At 45.6% G+C, this 22,450-nt stretch overlaps 1 protein-coding gene across 9 annotated transcripts in view; it reads right to left on the bottom strand.

Annotated features, from left to right (window-relative positions):
- Window positions 1-2,164: 2,164 nt before the first annotated feature.
- LOC8026867 (maestro heat-like repeat-containing protein family member 1) overlaps window positions 2,165-22,450 on the bottom strand; it is a 45,632-nt gene continuing 25,346 nt past the window's right edge. For all 9 annotated transcript variants that reach the window (XM_040499372.2, XM_040499378.2, XM_040499376.2 and 6 more), the window contains 10 exons: window positions 19,830-19,984; window positions 19,087-19,252; window positions 18,610-18,800; window positions 18,134-18,271; window positions 16,849-17,110; window positions 13,943-14,131; window positions 11,000-11,155; window positions 7,447-7,581; window positions 7,209-7,311; window positions 2,165-3,477 (listed from right to left, as the gene is read on the bottom strand). In XM_040499372.2, the coding sequence (XP_040355306.1) occupies window positions 3,329-3,477; window positions 7,209-7,311; window positions 7,447-7,581; window positions 11,000-11,155; window positions 13,943-14,131; window positions 16,849-17,110; window positions 18,134-18,271; window positions 18,610-18,800; window positions 19,087-19,252; window positions 19,830-19,984 (1,644 nt within the window). In that variant the 3' untranslated portion in view covers window positions 2,165-3,328. The remainder of the gene's footprint in view (window positions 3,478-7,208; window positions 7,312-7,446; window positions 7,582-10,999; window positions 11,156-13,942; window positions 14,132-16,848; window positions 17,111-18,133; window positions 18,272-18,609; window positions 18,801-19,086; window positions 19,253-19,829; window positions 19,985-22,450) is intronic.

Here is a 22,450-nt window from a genome sequence, read left to right as displayed (position 1 = left end):
AGCCATTTCATCGGACTTGTATGCGAAAAAAAAAAACAAAAAACAAAAAAAAAAAAACGATTGAAAGTTTTAAAAAGTCAAACTTTTTTACGAGCGTCCTCCCGTAGTGTCAGACACCATCCCTGCGTTGACTAAATTGGGTCCCCTCGCAACAGGAACGCCGGAACCGGGGGAACAAGCCAGAGCCAGCCCCCCTTCCTCCTAGTATTCTTATGGGGGCGGGGGGGTTCAACTTAAACTATAAGAATGCTTGGAAGTCAGACGCCAGGCGCTCGTCAAACGACGTAGTAAAAGGGAAAAAGAAACCCGTGAGGATAGTAAACAAAACTCAGATTACAATGTCTGCGATTTTTTTTTTTTTTTTTACACAAATAAAAAAGACAAAATGCACACGTCCTTCTCGTCCAGCCTCCTCATTGAGCAGAGCGCCGAGGTAGGGAGGACGCTGCTGATGAGCGCGAAGAGCCACTTCTGAGTCACGCCGCCGCCGAAATGTGCGAGTTAAAAAGTTTAAACTCGACCTGGACGAAGTACATGGCCTGTTCGCTGCGCCCTTAGGCTACTTACCATTTCAAGGCATTCGGTGACGTCGGCGATAGAAAGCAGCAAAAGCACTGACGCTTCCCGCTACCGCGAGTGAAGCCACCGGACGGCCATCTTGCTCGCAGACGAATTGCGGTTCTGCTAGCGTTGTAGAGGCTAGCGGCAGCGTACTGAAGACGCATTTTCTACTCGTTCGTCGTCATTCGCCGAGGACATTTTCACGTCTTAGGAGTAAACGTTGAGACTTGCCGTTGAGAACACGTGGAAAATTTTAAACGCAGTGCCGCAGGAAAAAGGCAGAACTCGTGGAAAGCAAGTTTCGCCGGTCGCGCGGCATGATCAAAGCTTCCTTGGCACGCCGAAATGCTGCGTCTCTGTGCGTTCACACGCTTGGATACCGATCAAGAATCGGCGCCGCGGTAAAAAAAAGTTTTGAAAGTTCGTCGCGCGTAGATGTCTTAGCATCATATATCGGCCGCGGAGTTCTCGATCGTCTAGCTGTTCCAGCGATTTGTTATCAATAAAGGGGGGAAAACAATCTGTACGATTGCTCTTATGCACTATCAACCATGGCTATGTTCCTAATCTACTCTAATGGATCACATGGCAGCACAAATAGAGCAACGCTATGGAGCAAGGATGGTTTTCGAAGGCAAAAGTACAAGACGGCGAGATTGAAAATCTCTGAGGCATAACCCATATGGTCGTGTGCAATCGGTTGACCAATTACAATTAGGCGAGCTGCGCTCAAACTTGATGTCACGTGCGATTGTTGATAATGAGCCAGACCACTGATCAGTGATGAGGAGCTGTGTGCGCGGTATTCTGTAAACCGTCTAACGACTTAAAAAAAAAAAAGACGGACCTTCCCCCTCTCCCCTCGTCACTGGATCAAGCTCATTCTGGACTGCGAGAGCCGCAAGTTACAAATACAGTCGTCATAGTAAAGTACGCTGCTCCAGAGGAACATACGGCTCCACGCACATTGCACTCGCAAAACACGTCCACACGGCGTCGAATCTTGATCGGCATGCAAGCGTGCGAAGGCACAGAGACGCAGCACTTTTGCGTGCCAAGGAAGCTTTGATGACGCCGCGTGTCCGGCGACACTTGCTTTCGACGAGTTGCGCCTTTATCGTGCGGCACTGCACTTTCGTAAAAATTTCCACGTGTTCTCAACGACAAGTCTCAACGCTTACAGAGTCTTAAAAACCTTTTCGGTGAATGACGACGAATGAGTAGAAAACGTGTCACCACCACGCTGCCACTGGCCTCTGCAATGCTAGCAAGACCGCAATTTGTCTATGAGCAAGATGGCCGTTCGGTGGCTTCACTCGCACTGCAGCGACCAAGCGGGGAAGCGCGATCCAGCAATTGTCAGTGAGCAAAAGCACCGTTCTTTCTGGCAGAAAGAATGATAGCTTCGGCAAAATTGAAAACTTTCCAGCAGAATTGAAAACAAGAAGAAAAAGAAAGGCCGGTTTTGTTTAGCGGACGATGAAGACGTTCCAGATACAAGTCTAAAAAAAAAATCGTTTTATTTTGAGTGCAGTGTTCCGTTTTTTTTTGTGGCAAGTTTTGATACGTGCTAGTTCGTTTAAGAAATCATTTTCCAGACAGGTTTCAAGACTAAAATACCTTTATTTAGCTCATGCCCAATGAATTGACAGAACAACAAAATTTTATATATCACTCAATCTTGCAGATAATCAAGTGGCGACAACCTCAACTTGTTGGCTATGCTTTGCAATGTAGCCAGTAAAATTGAAATAGTGGTTCTTACAACGGTACTTAGTTCCCGAAATCGGCAAAGGTGCAGCCGTTACGAGTTGCATCGTTGAATAACTGTGCTAATGACTTGTACGAGCAAAACAGTCTGCACTTTCTTGACTTTGGCACTCTCTACAACTTCTATGAGCCAGTTTAAAATATACAGTTAAGAGAAATGTGCTGGAAGTTGTTTAGCATAGTGCAGCCTTCACCATTAGCATCACAATGAGATCGTTGTGAACCGCAGCGGTATTTCGAACCGACAGCGGTATTTCTAAGTTGTGAGCAGCAGCACTCGCAACCATCGCAACAAGTTACCATGCCCCGCTGATAATGAGGCTGGGCTTGTGTTGCACTGACCCTCGCAAGCCTGAAAACACCGGACATAATGGAAGATACAACTGGAGACTTGGAATTCATTCTCCTATTTAGCGTTTTAGTCCAACCATGCAAGCATAAACGTGTTCCACCATTTGAACAATGGTGAAAAGTCCCCGACCAGGTGCCAGCCTGGACATTGACCCGAGACCCGACACATGAATGCAGAGGACCAGTGGAAGAGAGAGGCTCTAATGCAACTTGGGGGGGGAGGGGGGGGGGGGCGACGACCCAGTAATGTCAGAAAGTGGGCAAGGCCATGATTGCAGATGCCACCGACCACAGAAGCAACTTCGAGTTGGTATTTCCCTAGCATGCTGTTTTGCCAAGACTCGGGAGAAGTTTCCGACGGCCATCCATTTCTCTCGATGAGCTCAATCATAACCAACTCCATTGTAATCTTTCTTACATTGAAAAAGAAAAAAAACGTCAAACTTATCGTACACTGGTGAGAGAGTCTATGTGATATCCCCGACCAGATAGCTCCGCCACCGTTTTTGTACAAATCAATGATATGCGATAGTATGTGTACAGATAATTGTGCCACTGCTCAACCTAATGGGTGCAGGCCTCATTGAAACCTAGAAAGACAAAACAGAATCTTGAAAAACACGCGTCCCACAGGCCTCTCGTCGTCTCAGTAGTTGTGCAGCAGGCTCAGCGCCTCGGCTGCCCTTGTACGCTGCTCGACAGTGTCCGCCTTCAGAAGCACAATCAATGCTGCACAGACCCGGTCGTAGGGAAGGGAGTCGTGCATTTCTGCAGGTGCGTTGCCGAGCAGGAAACCTTGGAACACGATGAGAAAAGAGGAACAAAGTTGTTTCCTTCAGCTGGTTCTCCGCAATATCTCGTTGCACTTGGAGCTAAGATGCTAAACGGCATTACGCATTTTAACTATAAAACGAGTTGTCCAATTTACGATAAGGAAAGAAGGACATTAAAGACAAACAGACAAGACAGGCTTTCGCTTTCAACAAAGCGAAAGCCTGTCTTGTCTGTTTGTCTTTAATGTCCTTCTTTCCTTATCGTAAATTAATAACCAACACGCTCAACCATCTACAGTTGTCCAAAATATCTAAAATTTTCGGCAAAGTATTCTAGGTAAACCAGCGATGGAACAGACATCCAAAGAAAGCACGAAGGTAGCAGAAGTTGGTACGAATAGTACTCGAAAAGGAATCTCCTGGAAAGCCTCAGCCTAGTGGTAAACTTTTTGCTACAACACTTAGTCCAGAAGAAGCAATGGAAATATTGGCTGTCATTTTCAGCTCCGCAAGGTTCCTTTTGAAGATGCAGTGGAAATAAAAATGCTGTATGCTTAACAATTTAATGGAATGGGTAGCCCATACAGCAGTTACCAGTGAGTTAGAGTATAGTAAGTAGCCTCGTATTACCTAGCGGAAGATTCAGGGCTAGACAGAGTCCTCCCTAGTTTGGCAGAACTAAATTCAAGCACAATGTTTTATTAATGATAGAATTAGCCAATGGCCTACTAGATACATAAAACTAAAAGACATACTAATATGGAAAATTTGTCACAAAACTGTATTTGCACGAATATACTAACGCGAGGACAAATTTCGATGCCCTCAAAAAGAAAAGAAAAAAAAAATTATTACTATTATAACGCGAACCGAGGCCGCGTCGATTTCTCGCATCGGGGGCATAGCAGATGTGAAAAGTCAATAGAAATAGAAGAAATATCAGTTTATGTTTTGACTGCACTCATCCTCACTGCTCAGGTCCTTCCGTTTACAATCCACTTGGCGACTACGCGGATAAGCAGCAGCACGGCACTTGCTTGTCTGGTAGTTCCTTTTTCTTTCGTGCGAGCACCTCGGCAGCCCACAATCCAAACAAGGCAGGAAGCAGAAGCACCAACACACAAACACCAGATCACTCTGGAGCAGAAACTAAAGAATGCGCAGGCAGAAAAAAGACTGCTGAATCCGATACACAATCACACTTCTTCTTCTGGTCCCTCTGCATAAACAAATCGACTTCTTCCAAAACCTACGCGCCCCATCGCGGCGAAATACCACGCAGTGCACTCTGGGAACTAGTTGGCCACTCAGTTTCGGTTTCGAGTGAGCAGCTTCATCTCATGCTATCACGCCACAACCGAACGCGCTGATTGCGTTTTCAATTACCGGACTTTTTACGAATGCAGAATACACTCCATTCTCGAGCGATACAGAACGAAGGCCGGGGCACTTTTTTTGGTTCATGAAACACAGGATATAGTGCATGCGTATGCAAACATAGTAAGACGTGGCTTAGTCACCCCACCCCACAAGTGCATCTTTGAGCTCAATGTCAGTAATCCCGTCTAGTACCAGTGAACTACAACTGAAATTTGGTCACCTTGAGCCTACACATATTTTGCTTGCCAAACGTCCGCTTCTTGTTACTTTATTGGGCGAAAAGCAAGCCGCATCTTCACAGGATTATCAAAGCTGAGCCCAGTGTTGGCGCATGAACTTTTAAGGAAACGCAATAAATTCGACCTCACTACTGCACAAAAGTTAGTATGATGTCTTCCTCGTGTCATCACATATCTCACACTCAAATTTTATGCTGATAGAAGAATAAGTTATCGCAAACACTGAGATCGGCTAGCTACGACGGGGGCCCTAACAAGCGTCCCCTACTCCTCTGTAAGCCTTTTTGCACAAGCTTTTCCTGATGCCCAAGATCTGTGCCTGAACGGTCTGTCTGAAATTATCTCGGCATACTCAGTCAGGAAGGAAGCAAACACATAACAAATATTATAGCCCTTAGCAACCGTCAAATGCGCTTTGAATAAATTCATTCGTTTGGCGCACCGCATAGGGGTTCATGCCCGTCCGGCGCACCTCCGGCGAACGGTGCGACATTCTTAAAACAAGTGCTCGACTTTTGCTTTCTTAAAACGGTTTGTATGTGCGAATGTGCCTATATGATTGTCAGGATAACTTTATGCACATACACAATGTTGAATATTAGTGGAATGCAAGGGGGTGGAAACTTCACTTCGTGCAGTGCTGTGGGGCAGTACAGGTAAGAGATGAGAAGTGTGTTTAAATGGAGCTTTTCAATGGTGCCTTAGAGTTTTACCTCGCGTACTCAGGCATATTAAGAAAAAAAAAAAAAAAAAACGCATCTCCACGTGGTGAATGATGTTGATTGGAGCGAAGCTCTGGTGGTGCTTGTCTGCGTAGTTGCTGAGCCGCAGCATGCCGAGCCTTTCGTTCGTCTTCATCCATCTCACGCTGAGGTCAAGTGCTCAAATGCGTATATAACCACATTTCCATACCACACATTCTTTTTCTGACATGGATGAAAACGAATGAAAGGCTCGGCATGCTGCGGCTCACCGTCTACACAGACAAGCACCACCAGAGCTTCGCCCCAATCAACATCATTCACCACGTGGAGATGCGGTTTTTTTTTTCCCTACACCAGCACATGAGCTCACGAGCAGGAGCACGTGCACCCGACGGCAAACGGACATACGGACATGGCTAGCCTCTAAGGAGCTTCGCCCCTAAAAAAAGTAATCCCAAAACGTTATATTTCGTCTATGGACGCAGGAAACAAACTTCCTGATCAACAATACTAATGTGAAGGCTCGAGCTCGATGTATGCATATATACTTATTGGTTGCTACAGCTTGCTGATTCGTACACAACCAAGATCCCTGAGCTTCGCAGCGTCCAAATTCCCAGCACTGGCTCGTACACATACCTCGAAACGCTAACAGAAGGGCTCAAGTACAAAAATACAGCAGGCATGCGTTAAGACAAGCTAAACGTCTCGGGCTTGTGCTAAAGCTTCGAGGTCTGGCCATTTAGGTTAGTTTAGAGACCACAAACAACGCTCTCGGGACCAGAAAGCATGAGATAACGGCCGTTAATAGTCCACGCTGTGTGTGTGACCTCTTGTCGACGTGTCAATCGAAACCGAAACCATGCCACTCTCCCCCCTGGCCAACTAGTTCCCAGAGTGCAAAGCGCGCCGTGTTGCATGCAGGGCTTTATGGAAGTAGTCTATTCCTCGTGTTGCACGATTGCGTAAACGCGTTTGGTGGTGTTAGCTGGGCTTGTGTTGACTTGGCCCGGCTTGGCTTGGCTCGAATTGGCCAACGAATTGGCCAACACAAAAGCGATAAAAATGCTTTTTTATGTTTTCTATTCGCCCCTTCACGTGGCCAAATAGCTAATCAATTCCCTTCCACACCCCCACTTCTTTTCCCACTAGATATTTTGCATTGAGCCGGAGGGATGGCTTTCTCCTCTGGCTTTCTCCAGACTCGCACGCCTCGTGGCTGAACTTATTCCGAATATAACGCGAGGTGCGTTTTGGAGCACGTAATTTCGAAAAAAAAAAAAAAAAAATCGGGTTATATTTGTGCAAATACGGCATCCACTGCAAATGTTGGAACACACTTCATTATTTTGTTTTTAACTATGGGCCTCCACCAAGACAGCTCTTCATTGCTACTGCCATGCCAATAAGGAAGTTAAGATTGTACTGACCCAAAAGTAATGCAGCATTGCACTGAATCACAGCTTGAGGGCTCTTGAGATGTCCCAAACACAGGGTCACAAAATTAGCCATGTGCTCCTCGAAGTCATTCACCTAGAAAGGCATGCAAAGAAAGTCAAAGTCTGTTCGTAAATAAGCACAATTGTGACACACTGTCTTGTGTGTAGGCTGACCCAAACAAAAAGTGAAATCCTAAGAAAGGAAAATTATGAAGAACTGTTCACTCACCACAACTTTTGAGAGGTCGTTAATGAACTCTGCATAATGTAGATAAGAATCGTTGGGCAGGTGTTTCTGAAACATGTTGTTAATCTCTTCAGACCCCAAAAGGGGTCCGAGTTTCTTCAAGGTTGTTTTGCAAGCCTGCAAAAATTTTAAGAAACCAAAACAAATATAGAAACCATGTGGTACAGCCCACCATCTTGCAATAATTGCACCTAGGGTTCTACGTTTCGATTTAAACCAAAAAGTAATAAAACCGCAGAAGTGGCCACTTTGTTCAAGCGCCCACTATTAATTTGTTCCAAACTTGGGAATTCTGCAAATTATATGTTAAGCGCCTGATTTGACTGGACAAGTGCCCATGTCTATAGTGGGTTACAAATTAAGAAGGCAGGAGAAGCTCCTCCCACAAGCGTGATGTGCCCGTTTCAAATCTCTCCGCAGTCGAAAGAAGAGTTCACTGGAAACGCTCCTTGTTCCACTTCAATGGATTCCAACTTGTCTCCGATCCCACTTTTTAAGAAAGCGACCTTTGTATTCATCGGAGGGGAAACCGGCCCCTGAAAGCAGCCTTTGTATCCATCGGAGGGGAACCTAATCTCCAAAAGTCGTATTCGTTTCCATCGGACGGGGAAAACTCTAATCTCCCTCTCGTGGCTTCCACAATGCTAAGTCAAAGTCGAAAGATAAAGCAAACATGTACAAAAAGGCAAGACCCTCCTCATGCGTTGGCCGCGACGTCAAGGAAACGATGGGATGCTATTGGATGCGGAAGTGGCGGAGGGATATAGGATTCCCTTTGAGGGGCATTTGCCGCTACCTTCTTGACCTGTAACTTACTATAGATTAATCCAGTTTTCAGTGAAAGTGGGTGCGTGCTCCCCCGGCATTTTATGGTGAAACAATAAAATTATGCCATACTCATTTTTAAGATTTAGGTTTTATCCAAAATAGGTCAGTATATCTTAAAGCAGTGTGGCACAGTTGACGGGCGTTTCTGCGGGAGTGGGGTGTTGTCATTCTGCGATTTTGTAAATCGTTAGCGTATCTTTGGCACTGCCCTTTATTATGCTGGGGGAGGGTCCAACAACAAACAGTGTTTTGGGACCAGTGGTTGCTATCCTTTGAAGATGGGGGTTTGGATTGTTTGAAATGTCCCACAATTTCTCAATGTACGAGGGCACCTTTAAAACATTCAGTCGAAGCCAATGACGAGAATGAAGCATTGCTACCAAAGTTTTATGGGGACATGAAGCGTGCAGTGCACTGAAATGTGGTACCACTTGTCTTTTGGCATTCACATTTGACTGATTGCCCAGCTTTAGCACTTCACATCAAAAGCTTGCTAGTTTTGAGTATAAATGCACAGTCACTCTTTAGAGAGCGGACGTTTAGTGGCTGCGGTAAAGTGTTTCGAGGGTAGTTTTGAAACTGAATGGGCATGCATCAATGAAAAAAACTTGGTAAGTTTACAACATGTCTTAATTACAATCATATATAGTAATTACAATCTAGATGACCAGTGAAATTTAAGGTTCCTTGTTATGCTAAGGCTGGGTACATAGCCTGTCAATATCTATGTCTTTTGTGCTTGTCCGTGCATGTTCTGCCATTCTTTAAATAGTCTATACATCACTTTGACAAATAAAGAAGCTTTTTTTAAATTTTATATTGCTACATCTGAAGCCCAATCTCTTCTAGACTGCCACTCCTTCACATGGCATCAGCAAACTCCCCATGAGAGCACTGCCCTGAATGCCACCATCTGCTCTTAGGCTACAACCTGTGGAGACCCTCTTCCCGTTCCCCGTGACCTTCCCGCTTTCTGCCGCCGTCCTATCCGGGCGTTCCCCCATTTTCCGTCACCTTCCCACTTCCCGCCGCCGTCCTGTCCGGGCTTTACCCCATTTCCCGTGACCTTCCCGCTTTCTGCCGCCGTCCTGTCCGGGCGTTCCCCCATTTCCCGTTACCTTCCCGCTTTCTGCCGCCGTCCTGTCCGGGCGTTCCCCCATTTCCCGTGACCTTCCCGCTTTCTGCCGTCGTCCTGTCCGGGCGTTACCCCATTTCCCGTCACCTTCCCACTTCCCGCCGCCGTCCTGTCCAGGCGTTCCCCCCATTTCCGATCCCCTTCCCGCTTTCTGCCTCCGTCCTGTCCGGGCGTTACCCCATTTCCCGTCACCTTCCCGCTTTCTGCCGCCGTCCTATCCGGGCGTTCCCCCATTTCCCGTCACCTTCCCGCTTTCTGCCGCCGTCCTGTCCGGGTGTTCCCCAATTTCCCGTCACCTTCCCGCTTTCTGCCGCCGTCCTGTCCAGGCATTACCCCATTTCCCGTGACCTTCCCGCTTCCCGCTGCCGTCCTGTCCGGGCGTTCCCCCATTTCCCGTCACCTTCCCGCTTTCTGCCGCCGTCCTGTCTGGGCGTTCCCCCATTTCCTGTCACCTTCCCGCTTTCTGCCGCCGTCCTGTCCGGGCGTTCCCCCATTTCCCGTCACCTTCCCGCTTCCCGCCGCCGTCCTGTCCGGGCGTTACCCCATTTCTTGTGACCTTCCCGCTTCCCTCTGCCGTCCTGTCGGGGAATGTTTACAGCCATCCGGGAGGGACGCGGCAAGCACCCCTTCAACGGTTGGAAGGACAAAGCTAGGAAAGCCTTAAAAGGGGAGGCCAGACAAAGGAAGGCTCTCTCTCGGACGGCGACTCTCTCTAACGGCGGACAGCAACGAGCGTGCAGCAGTGACAGGAGACGAGGACGCTGGCGCGGGATTCGGCGGGAGACGGACGCTGGAGCGGAGAAGTGCGGGCCGCGAAGTCGAGCGGCGGACTCGATGAACGGACCAGACAGCGACCCTGGACGACGACATCCCCATGACGCGGTGTGGACGACCACCGCTGGGACTTGGAGCAGCTGCAGTGGACTTCCCCCCGGCCTCGCTAATGACCGTTCCCCAATACCGAAGCCCCCCAGGCAATAAGTGAGTAAATAAACCCTTTTGCCGAGAGCGAAGTATTGTAGCGTCATATTCATCTGGGGACAGGGTCCGAGAGAATCGGAACTAGAAGCCCGCAAACTATAATGTAATTGCCCAGTGCTCAAAAATATAAGCAAAACAAAAACCACATATGGTCTTGGGTTAAATGGAAATATGCACATATAACAAGAAAACAGTAAATTTTTATATGTACCGTAGAATACTGCGCATCCGCCCATACCAGACTAAGTGCCCATGCCCAAATTTGTAAGATCTGAGAAAATATGCACAGTACATCGATATGTAAAACTGATGACCGGAAAAGCGCCCATCCCCCATTTTTTCACGATTATCTCTAAATCTTGGGTGAGCGCTTGCCTGGTATTTTACAACATACATATTCACAATCAAAAAAAAAAAATCCTTTCCAGATAATAAACACAAAAAGTAAGTCAAATCTGATGAGAATAAAAACAAAAAACAATTAAACTTTGTTTCTGAAAACTACAATACAACATTTGAAACCAAAACTAAGCAATTGTATTTCTTCGCACTATCGAAAAATAAACAGGCAGCACTGATCACCATCCTTACCTTTACAACCTGCCTGTCGTCCTCGTTCAAATGCACAAGCAACGTGATGAAATTGTTCATGGCCTGTTCAATAAATGCGTCTTTGCACTCTCCATGCCCAAACTTGGCTAGGTCACCAAACAACTTGAAGGCAGCTGCACGCACTTCGCCCTTGTCCTAATAAAACAAAAACAAAAATACTCGTCAGAAATTAAATCATCAAGGCTTAAAACTTTTGAGGGACGACAAGATGGATATACCACCGCCTTCACAGTCAACTGCACTAATAATATGCGCATGACATACTACATGTTTGTTATTGCTCGTTGTTCTAAAGAAACAAAAATAGTTTAAGAGACAAAATCTCAGTGCTGCTTTACAAAATAAACTACAATAAAGACAACACACTTGTAGTTATAACCACCGAGAAAAGGGAACAAATTAAGAGAAAGACAAAAGAAATCAACAAAATGACATCTCAAAACTTGAGATGTCGCTGCGTTGTCCCCGTTCTTGTTTCTCTTCATTTGTTCCCTTGTCTCGGGGTTTATAAGTATAGAAGTATGATAGTTCACCAGCTAGCCTGTGCCATTCCCCTTACTTCAATTAAAGACAAGCTGGGTAAAAACACATGTAGTGCAGATAGGTTTGCCGATAGGATAGCATAAAATATCGACTATGCACTATTATAATTAGGCCATATACTCTTCGGTGTTTATTCATGTCGAAAACTGGGAGATATTTTTCGGTGTTTAGTCATTTCCAAAATACGGGTGCATTCCGGCGAATTGTCTTGAGCAGATGCTAAAAACAGTTCTTATAGATGGAAAAAGTTGTGAATAGATACAGACAATCAAGACAAGAAACAGTTTAACTTTTATTTACATCTGATACACAATGTTCTTGACACTTCATTATTGTAATATATGCATGCAAGCATCTGTCATTCCCGTCCGCTCCTTCCTGTTGTTGAGGCGTAATTTCGATAATGCGCTCTCTACATTTGCGCTAGACATGGGAAGTCTCAAAATGTCCGAAAAGGCTTGGGAGAGTAGTACTGGCACCAGTTGAAAATTCCCATTAGATTCCAATTGGAATTTTTAATTGGTACCAGCTACGTTTTGGGACAACCAATTGGTCACTGCAATGTGAACCAATTGGAACCCATTAAGATTCCAACTGGAAATTTTTTTCCAATTGGTGAGACCCATTGGCCAGTGTGTTTCCAATTGGAACCCACTAAAACCAATTGGCTCCAATTAAAACCAGTTAGAATTCCAATTGGATCTAATGGGAATTTTCAGCTGGGGCCAGCCTAGTGAATGCAGCTTCCGGACATGCTTTGACCCAAACAGTAGGAAAGACACTTCAAATCACCCAACTAGGGTCCACAAAGGAGGGCTAGCTTCAATGGGGCAATCTACAAAAGGGCACAAGGCGGACAAACTTTTGGGGACATAAACTGAAGGTCAAGGTAACCAGTACCGACAGAAAAAACATCTCGATTCCTAAGACACCTTAAGAACCTAAAACAACCGTTAAAAAAAAAAAAGAGCCCGACAAATGTTTTGAAACTTTATTTTTTGTGAAAAACAACAAATAACTGTTGCTTGTATGAAAATATTCAAAAACAAATATTTTTCGGTTTCAGCAGATTTTTTATTTTTGACACCGGCGATGTTATTGGCCCTTTTCGGTTAAAACCAGAAAGTATACGGCATATTTATGATGTACAGTAATCCCTCGTTTTAACGAAATTGCTTTTTTCTAATTATTGCTTTTACTTAAGTTCAACATGGTCCCAACCGAAATGCACGCATTTGGAACTGGATTATTCTAAGTGTATCGGCGGCCAACAACGAAGGCCGAGGTGCCGAAAGCATGCAAGCCTACACGGAGGTGCACGGAGACCCTTACGTTCCGTGCCCCTTCTTCACCGAGGCAAACGGCAAACTGGAAAAACGGCAAACAAGAGAACTGAGCAAACCGGTGATGGAGGGCAGAGCGCGCAAAGTGACGCTTCCGATGCCAATGCGGCGACGGGGCCAGGGAGCAGTTTCCACATTCCGACGCTACTCATGACGCTTGCGGCCGACGCTGCCCAACTCCTGTCGGAATCGGGTCAAAGGAGCGATGGAGCTCGATATGCACGCCTGAGCGGGCGCGCTAGCAACGTACACGTGCATTGTATGGGAGAGTGGGAGTGTTCACCGAAAGTCGCTTAAAACTGCGAGGTTGAGATAAGAGCGTTGAGAGTCTCAAACCCCCAAAATTGAGATAAGAGAGTTGAGAGTCCCAAATCCCCCGAAAATTCTACCTTACGGCATCGGCTGTTCGACACTGTCCACCATTTTGCGGAACAAGCAAGGCATACTAGACGGGCTCGAGAAGTTTCTCATGCAAGAAAAAGTGTGCCTGCAACCGAAGATGAAAGATCGCCAAGTGCTTCGTGCACGTCGGATGGTCTCTTAGGAGCATGCTTGCCGAGCTGGCGCACAACTCCTGCCATGGATGCTGCGATGGTAGACCTTGCGTGCGGCCAGGGTCAACATGAAGCGACGTCGGAGAGCCGCCTCGGGAAACGCCGACGACCGCGGAGACGCGAAACACCCTACGGTTGTTTCAAAACAAAGTAGAGTGCAGCGGCGGTGATAGTGTTCTTGCGATGCCTGGAGCAGTTTCAGAACTGATGCCGAGATAAAATTATCGGCAAACTCCACTTATTTATTCTTTTACTCGGTAAAGCTGCCGCGAGTTGTTCATAGCCAAGGTTTGTTTGATTAAATATATGGTCAGAGTGCTCCGCAGTGTTCCCGTCCACCTTCAGGGCTGCTATAAGTTTTTTCGAATTACCGCTTATGTCGAATTTTTTTGCCGTCCCGTTGACCGTTATAAAGAGGGATTACTGTATACCGTTGTATGGAGGAGAAACCATGCAGAGAAAAAAGAGTGTAGGAAACTTACTTTCTCAAACATGTTGCGCAACCGAAGAGAGACAGTGACAATGAAACTGCTGACATCATGTTCATCTGCCTGAGCAAGAAGTGTTGTGAGGCCATTCACAGCCTCCAACATTATCTTCTGTTCGGAATCATCTTTGTCGTCCATTCCGCTTATCATAGCAGACAGGACAGTGCCAGAGTAGCGGTGAACCTGCAACAGCGCAAAGTGTGGCATCTAGACTGAGCGACATTTAAACAATAAACAGCAAATTACCAACAGCCACAACAAACAACGACAATCACAACAACCACAACAACAATGTGCCATTCACCATGCTTCTAGTATTTGAGTGGATTATTGCTTATAAAAATAAAAGGTAAAACTGAATGCAGTGTGCCCCCAGTTCTTTTACAATTTACACTTTTTTTTCGCATCTTATGAGACAGATACGAAGGCTTTTATAACATATAGATGACAACTTCAGTTGACTTTGCTTCAGTATAACTGGACTAACTTAAACTTTAGGAAGCATAACTATACACCTAGAGGGTGTCGTTCAACACAACTAAAATACCAGTAGCCACTGGCTTCTTAGCACTAGAAATTACTATGTACTAGAACAAACTTCAGCTTGGCAAGAATCCCTAAGCAATGTATAGCTACAGATAAGTAAAATAAAGGGAAATGGAGAATGCAGTCACAAGCCACACTTATTGATGGTAAGAGAGATTACATTCAGTGTTGGTCACCTGCAACAGTAACATCTTTAGATTTGGATTTTCTGTCTTTGATAGGTAGTAGTGATACTGGTAATTTATTCCCCTTAACGCAATCCAACTCCTGACACCAGATGTGAGAAGAGCATTCTCCTGTGATTGATACATGATACACACATGACCTAAACTGATACTCGCCCCGCCCTATTTATTTACTGCACATTGTATAAAATATGTGAAAAACTAAAGAGTGTCTGCATTCTGCAAATATGAAAGTGAGACTAGAATTAATGGTGCCTCAAGCTAAAAAAAGTTATCTTAAAAAAAAAAAAAAAAAAAAAAGCAGAGTGAGTGCTTGTGCTGTTCAGCAGCGGCCTATTTGGTGACCGCAATAATGAATGTGAAATGTTAAGCAAGCTTCCATATATGTGTGTTTGTGTGCAATGAGAGCAACGAACAAGCTGCTTGAACAATGAAGGCAGAAGTGTAAAACTAGGTTGGAAGTAGTTTTATAAACATCTGCTGAGGCAAACATGTAACAATTTCCGTTTTTCTGGCCAACCAACCAGCTGCTTGTTAGCGAGAATGCTCTTGTGACCAGCCACACAGCCCAAGCGTGGAAGGAAGCAGCAACACACGGGACTGGCTGCATAAAGGGTGGGAGTACGGGACAGCTAGCCAACGACAGCCGTCAACGATGAAGATGAGAACTTACCCCCATCCACAGTTCCCCTATTCCATACTTCCGGTTTACGGGGAAAGCAAAGGGTGAACAGACACGGGGAGAAAAGTCAGAGGGAACCTGGCAAGGACTACTGCAATTCTTTCATCAAGCAGCCTCCAGCAATGAGTTCAACAAGCTTCCCATCTGGACATTGAAACTGACACTACCTCCAGATGACATCCTTCACACCACCCACTCTTTTTGAACACTCAAAATCTTTATGTTAGCTTCGTCCTACAAGCCTTTGCAATAGAGAGAGCTATTCATGCATTGCAGAGTAAGGTATTGTAAAATTCCACATTTTTGCGTGCCCCTGCTCTTTGTAAATTTTGAGCAACTCAAAATTTGCAAAATACTATACAACTGAACAAAAATTCTTATTGCTTTTGGAAAGCTGAAATGTTTGCTGAAACTCACAAACTTAAGGCGTTAATAATAGTATGTCTACTATGTCCAATATGAGAGAAATTGGGGTGGCAAAAATTAGGTACTTTGCAATACTAATTTCAAGAGTTATAAAAAATAACTTTGAGAGGCAGTGCATTGAGGATTGCGTGACGTTTACCAGAAATGCAATAATCCTTTCCAAGATATAGTACCAAAATGCCTCTGAAAGGGTGAACTATAAATGAGTGTGTGAGTACCAGCTATTTCATATAAGCCAGAAACATGATATAACAATTCGCAACGCTCGTTTCTTGTGCATGTGAACACATAGAACAAGAACCAAGCTCACTGCTTCTTCTCATATGAAGCATATATCGATATGCATATGAGGAGAAATCTCACTGATGCAATTGCCACAGCTTGACATAAAAGTGGCTGATGGCTCTATAGTGTACACATAAAATTTGTGCAAAATGAGCATATGAAAGCTACCTCAAATCGTCCCAGATGTGGGTGGCACTAAAAAACAAAAACAAAAAAAATACAACAAGAATATGAACAACATCCACAATTGCTGGAAGGGCAGAAACCGAGATGCATTACATCTGGATGTCTTTACATCAAATACGAGCTCGCAGTTTTTGACGTCACTAAGGCCACGCATCCGAGACCACATTTTGCGCGGTGCGGAATCGCTGACAAAGACTGTAAGAGTGCCAGCAGCAGGACTAAAGAGCAGCATTAATTCTTCCAGTGCCGTGGACGATCCAACCTACCTATTTACCTCGACCGGTTCAATGCTGCGAACCGCACACTTTGCATAAACGTTCAGCACATTTTGTGCATATTTGATGCTCTTCTACACTCCTCTTCTAGATTTTTTGGCATCAGTCACAACAACCAATCTGTTCTTCGATCCTGGTGGCACTCCTTTACTTTTTTTTTTTTTTGTGTCCGACGTGCCACATAATTCAGATTTATTCGCTCGAGCTGCCTGGGCCACTTGGCCAGTAGAGAATGCAGACAAACGCCTACACTGGTTAGCCCTGGGCCGTTCCAGGCCGGTACCCTCCCGTTTCTGGGACGCAGCCCGCACTTACGAGGTCTCCCTCGGCGCGCCCAACCCAGGCGAGACCCCGGATGCAGAGGCGTCGCACTGCCAGGCACGGGTCGACCAGGCGTCCCAGCACGTCGCCCATCAGGGGCTCCACCAGGGGCTGGCTCCCCGGGAAGCTCTGGGCCAGGAACTCCGTGAACAGCGCCACCACCGCCACTCGCTGGGAGTCCTTCTGCGTCGCCAGCGAGCTGTGCAGGCTTGTGATGATTGCCGGCACGTGGCGCGGGCAGTGCTGACAGATGAGCCTGGTAGGACAGGAAGGCAACGGGGATCGGTCCCTCAGCTCGTGCAGGAAAGAGCTTCCGGTAAGCCGATCATACTCAAAATGACTGCAGTGGTTTGCAAACTGGAGGGTTTTAACTCCAATACATGTGGCTGTATCAGAAGGACTATGCAAACTGCAGGGAAGAGGGGGGATGGAAAGGGAAAATTTTTATGATATAACTTTTAATGCATTTTTAGATCGAGTTAAACTGGTGTCTTCAAAGGCTGTTCGTAATATCAGCACGGCACTCAACTGCAACTCTTAGAGGGATTTCACACAAGCTACATTCTGCATGCGCTAAAATTTGTCCCCTAATTGTCCTTCTTGGTTGGGAGGAGAGACACACTGCCACATGAAATGTAACCAGAGGACCTGTTCAGCTACTGACAATTTCAATAGAGTCAAGAGTTGGGTCAGTTGGTATATGTTGAACATAATGGAAATTAAATGGTGCTTAAGAACAGCGACAAAAAGAAGAAAGACACTAGACAATGGGTGCTGTCCTGCGTTGTGTTTCTTCTCTTGGTCCCCGTCCTTAAGTGCCTTTTAATATTCATCGTGTTCCACTAACAACTTCCAGATATTCAAAATCTGGGTCGCATCTCGCATTCTCTGTTTGACTCGGCTCCAAAAGAGTGCCACGTCAGTGAGAACAGCCATTCAAGTCGGAGCATTGTGTGTACCCTCTGCTCAGTGAACTGCAGAGACCATATGGAAGAAGCATCAGCATTCCAGTTCAGCCCTCCATTTCCAAGTGACTTGCTTTTGTTGAATTAGTCACTACAGCGAAGCAACGAGTCGAAGCAAGACAAAAACACCAAATTTCAATGCAAGACTAAACTCGTTAGGACTGTATGCAAATGCACCAGGAACTTTTTTGTCGATGGGAGGAGGTGCTCAAAAAGAAACTGCAAAACACGCACACCCAAAGTCACGTATGCATATGTGGTGTGACTGCAGCAGTGTTGAAACTGAGCAGAGAAGCATAAAGCAGTAACCTCACCGCCCCAGCACAGCAACGGAATCCGGAAAGAGCTCCTCTTCCTCCATGCTCAGCCAGTGGCCTTCCTTGGACATGACGCTGACGACGTCATCTTGTCTGGCACAAGACAGAAAGGCTTCGAAAGCGTGTAGCGTACACCTAAAAAAGTATGTGATGAAACAATTACTTATTTTCTTCCTGCACTGAAATATCTAGTCGCAACTGATAGCATCTGGTTCAAAGAGCTACTAGCTATTTACCCGAGCAATAGTGACGCAAGTGTAAAAGTTAAACTTTCACTGTTGAAACCTAGAAATGCCACACACGTCCAGCTCTTTTACACGGAAAATACTGTCAACGGAAAAACAGGATGTGTATGCACATCCTGTTTTTCTACACTCCAAGACTTTTCTGGAGGTACTGAAATTAATTGACGGAAAAAAGTAGGCCTGAACACGTTCTTCATTGAAACAAAACGAGCCGTCGGGTGTTCTCACCGCAATGGAACCAGCTTGGAGTGATCTCCAGTCGCTCCCTTGGGATCACCAGAAGGCTGAGCAGGAAGCGGTGGAATGCCAACATAACTGGCTGCCACAAGCAGGAGTGCAGAGAAGACGTGGCCAAACACTTCCCGGGTGCAACCTTCCATCTCAGCCACTCGGAAGATCTCTTGCACAGCACAGACACCCTGAGAAGGTGGACAGCACAAACATCTCACAACAGCACGGTGCAGCAGCCTCCACAAACGGCCCGAAATCGGCCCAAAATAAGCACTAGCTGTTTAACCCCTCGGTTCGGTACATAACTTAGACCCTAAATAAGCATGCAAGAATTAAACTTAGAAATATCAGAAACTAAAATAAATAGAAGTGTTTCGAGTCCGCCAATTCTGGTTGTGAAAGAGCTCACCCCTGGCATAGCCACGCTTTATGCCTCTAGGGTAATCCAAAAGGCTTGACACAAGGTCCGCTTACCGCCAGAACTTCCGGAGAGGCCACCTTAATGGTAGCTTTCTGGTTCCTCGGGTCGGGATGTTCTTGAACAGCCTCCCGGCTATCAAACATTTCCAGGAGGTGGCTCACAATGTTGGACCCAGTCTCAGGATCCTTGGCCAGGGCCTTCCAGCAGTCACACACTTGCCTTGAAAACCAGATTGCCCACTGTCACAAACAATCTCTAGTGCTTATTTATTTGCAATTATTAATTTAGTCTCTGGTGTATATAAGTGAAGGTGTTCTCTTGGGTTATGGCTTCGTACTAGGCAAACAAATTTTATGTCGGAGACCAAATTTAGAGAAGCATCTCTATGTCCAAAAAAAGTTTGCTTGCCGGAGTAAGGCTGCGTGCTATGCTACATCACTTTTTTTTGGCAAATCTTGGTTGACTCTATATTCAGTGTTTATTTTTATTAACAGGATGATATGATAAGTTAGGAAGAGAGTATAATAAACCAGGCTATTTCTTTTTCAGCTTTCCAATAGAACAATTTTGCTTTAAAGATAAAAAAACCCAACCAATGTTCATTATTAAAAAAGTAATGAATTCTCCAAAACACGTTGGAGTTTGTCAAGAGGTAAGTTTTCAAAACATGCAACTCCCTCTGAGCAAGATAGATGCAACACCGTTCCACGATAGCAAGCACTGAGAACAGCCCAGTTCAGGCAGCCTGAACGGAAGATGCATTGCCTCGAAAGGCACGGTTTGTACTGCCACATACTCATCAAAGGGTAATGGTGAGGACAGCAGAGCATTCACGACGAGGCTGAGGTGGTGCTTTGCTAGGGTCCTGACAATCTGAAGGCTTCCAGTCCTTGTTTTCGGACAGTGGATGTGCCAGAGCTGTTTGCGAAGATCTTCCACGATGTGCCCAACCTGCAAATATTCCGACATAAAAATACAATGTGGGGAAACAGAGCCCTTTACATACCCTCCATGTTTAGAATACCGTATTTACTTGCACAATGAACGCACTCGCGTAATGAACGCACCCCCCAAGTCGGCTCTCAAAATTTCAACTTTTTTTTTCACTCGCGTAATAAACGCACCTTCAACTCGGACGTCAAAATTTTGACCCCCTCCCCCCACGCGCGCGAAATGAACGCAGTTTTTTTATCCTGGTGCAGCGAGGTCGCGAATGCATGAGCAGCGTGGGTGAACAAAACGCCTTGCAAAAGGCGTTAAAAAAATTCGCAAAGATTCAACGGAAGCAAAAAGAAAACATGGGGAGGAGATTTTTTTTTTTTTTTTTTTTTTGCACAGCGCAGTTTGGACTTTGGGTTCGCGCGCCGCCGCGCGCAAGTAGTTAAGAAGCGGAGAAGCGCTCTAAGCGAACGAAACAGCTTGCGAAAGGCGGCAAAAATATAAAAAAATACAGAACCAAGAAAAAACAAAAACAAAAAAAAAAAGAACTTTTTTTTTTTTTTTTTTTTTTTCACAGCGCATTTTGGTTACGGGGTGTCGCGCGCCGCGCGCAAGGAGGTAAGAAAGAGGATCGGAGAAGCCCTCTAAGCAAACGAAACAGCTTGCGAAAGGCGGCAAAAAGGAAAAAAAAAAAAGACCCACGGAACTGAGAAAAAAAAAACAAAAAAATAGGAGCTTTTTTTTTTTCTTCTTTTTTTGCACAGCGCAGTTTGGTTACGGGGGTCGTGCGTCGCGCGCGCCGCGCGCAAGGAGAAAAGAAAGATAAGCGGAGAGCCCTCGCCTAAGCAAACAATACAGCTTGCGAAAGGCGGCAAAAAAAACCAAAAAACCAAGAAACTAAAACAAAAAAAAAGCTTTTTTTTTTTGCACTGCTTAGTTAGGTTATGGGGTCGGGCGCCGCGCGCAAAGAGAAAAGAAGTTACTTCGATTTTTCAGGATAAAAGGTCCGTCATTATGCGAGTAAATACGGTCGCAAAAATTTCACTTCGCGTAATGAACGCCCCCCCCCCCCCCCCAACTTTCACAACTTTGCATCGATTTTTCGGAAAAAAGTGCGTTCACTCTGCGAGTAAATACGGTATATACACTAGGTATGCTATCTAACCACCATTCAACTGCTATTTTAAGTTGCTCTTTTTAAGAGATAGCTTAATGGGTGACACTTTGCAGGGATTTCAGTGTCGGCGTTTGTAGTTGTCTGTCCTCGCAGCAGAGATTGAAAAACCCTCGTTCTGTTCCCTCAAGGATCAAAAGAAAGAGGTCAGTGTTCCCATTGGCCGCGCCGCGTGAAGAGAGAAGGGAGGAGAGCCCCGATGACCTGCCAATAACGGCGCGACGAGCAAGCATCAGCGGAGCGTCTTCCCCTGTCATCTGCTAACGATAACTTCAAAACGCATTTTCAAACATTACTCGCATTATATAAAATCCCACTGGCAGCATCCAGCTGCTACGCATAATGTTGGAGGGTTCTAAAAACACAAAAAACGTAAATCCACAATCAATTTCACTATAACATCTCTACTTCTCAAACCCAACTCGAAATGTAAAATATGTTCTGCCGACACTCGTCGCCTTGCACACGCCTTCCCCGCAGAGCCTTACCTCGTTTATCTGCATGCATCCCCATCTCCGCTCATTGCTGAACGTCAACATTACACCCTCCCTTCCCCCCCCAACGACACCAGAAAAACCTGCGCCTTTGCTTGTGTTGTTACTGCCGCAGACTCTTCCTAAGGGTGCCGCCGTGCCAAGGCAGTACTTTGTCCCAGGAGCGAGCGTGAAGGGAACGGCTGGCTTTCCTGGCTCACGATCGGTATCGCGCCCACACTGACCACCGACAAGGAGCCGCTTGTGCTGCGTGTACACAGCGACGTGGGGATCTCGAGGAGCGTGAACATGGTACAGTTATCGCTTTTACTTCTTTACTATGAAAAAGGCACCCTTTTTTTTTTATCATAGCCCCTCGCAACAAATGAAAGAGCTCAAACATCTCATTATTTCTATATAATACTCTAATAATAATAATAATTACTATTATTATAAATCACCTATACATAAAAATGCCAACCTCTAGAAATCTGTAGCATCAGCGACATGCAGGATTAACCTCACGGTGCCATACTAGCTTATTTATGACTCAACTATTTTTGACTAAACCTAAATTATACTACATTCACCGCTATCTTTGGGGGTCGAGGAAGCTACATGTTCTTGGACCAGTCGACCGTCGGTCATGCACCAAATGATCACACTCTCTGTGGACAGTTGCACACAAAGTAACAATGAAAGACATGTCCTCGATTAATTGGGCGAGCTTCCACTGCCCTGTCAGCTTAGCAGTACTGCTAAGCTGACAGGGCGTGTAGATGCGCTATCGCAGAAAATATGAGCATGAACAGCCCACCGTGCTTCTTCGGC

Source organism: Ixodes scapularis, unplaced genomic scaffold (assembly GCF_016920785.2).
Source record: "Ixodes scapularis isolate PalLabHiFi unplaced genomic scaffold, ASM1692078v2 PGA_scaffold9__187_contigs__length_104089568, whole genome shotgun sequence".
In the NCBI taxonomy this organism is placed as follows: domain Eukaryota; kingdom Metazoa; phylum Arthropoda; class Arachnida; order Ixodida; family Ixodidae; genus Ixodes; species Ixodes scapularis.
This window is presented reverse-complemented; position numbering and strand designations above follow the sequence as displayed.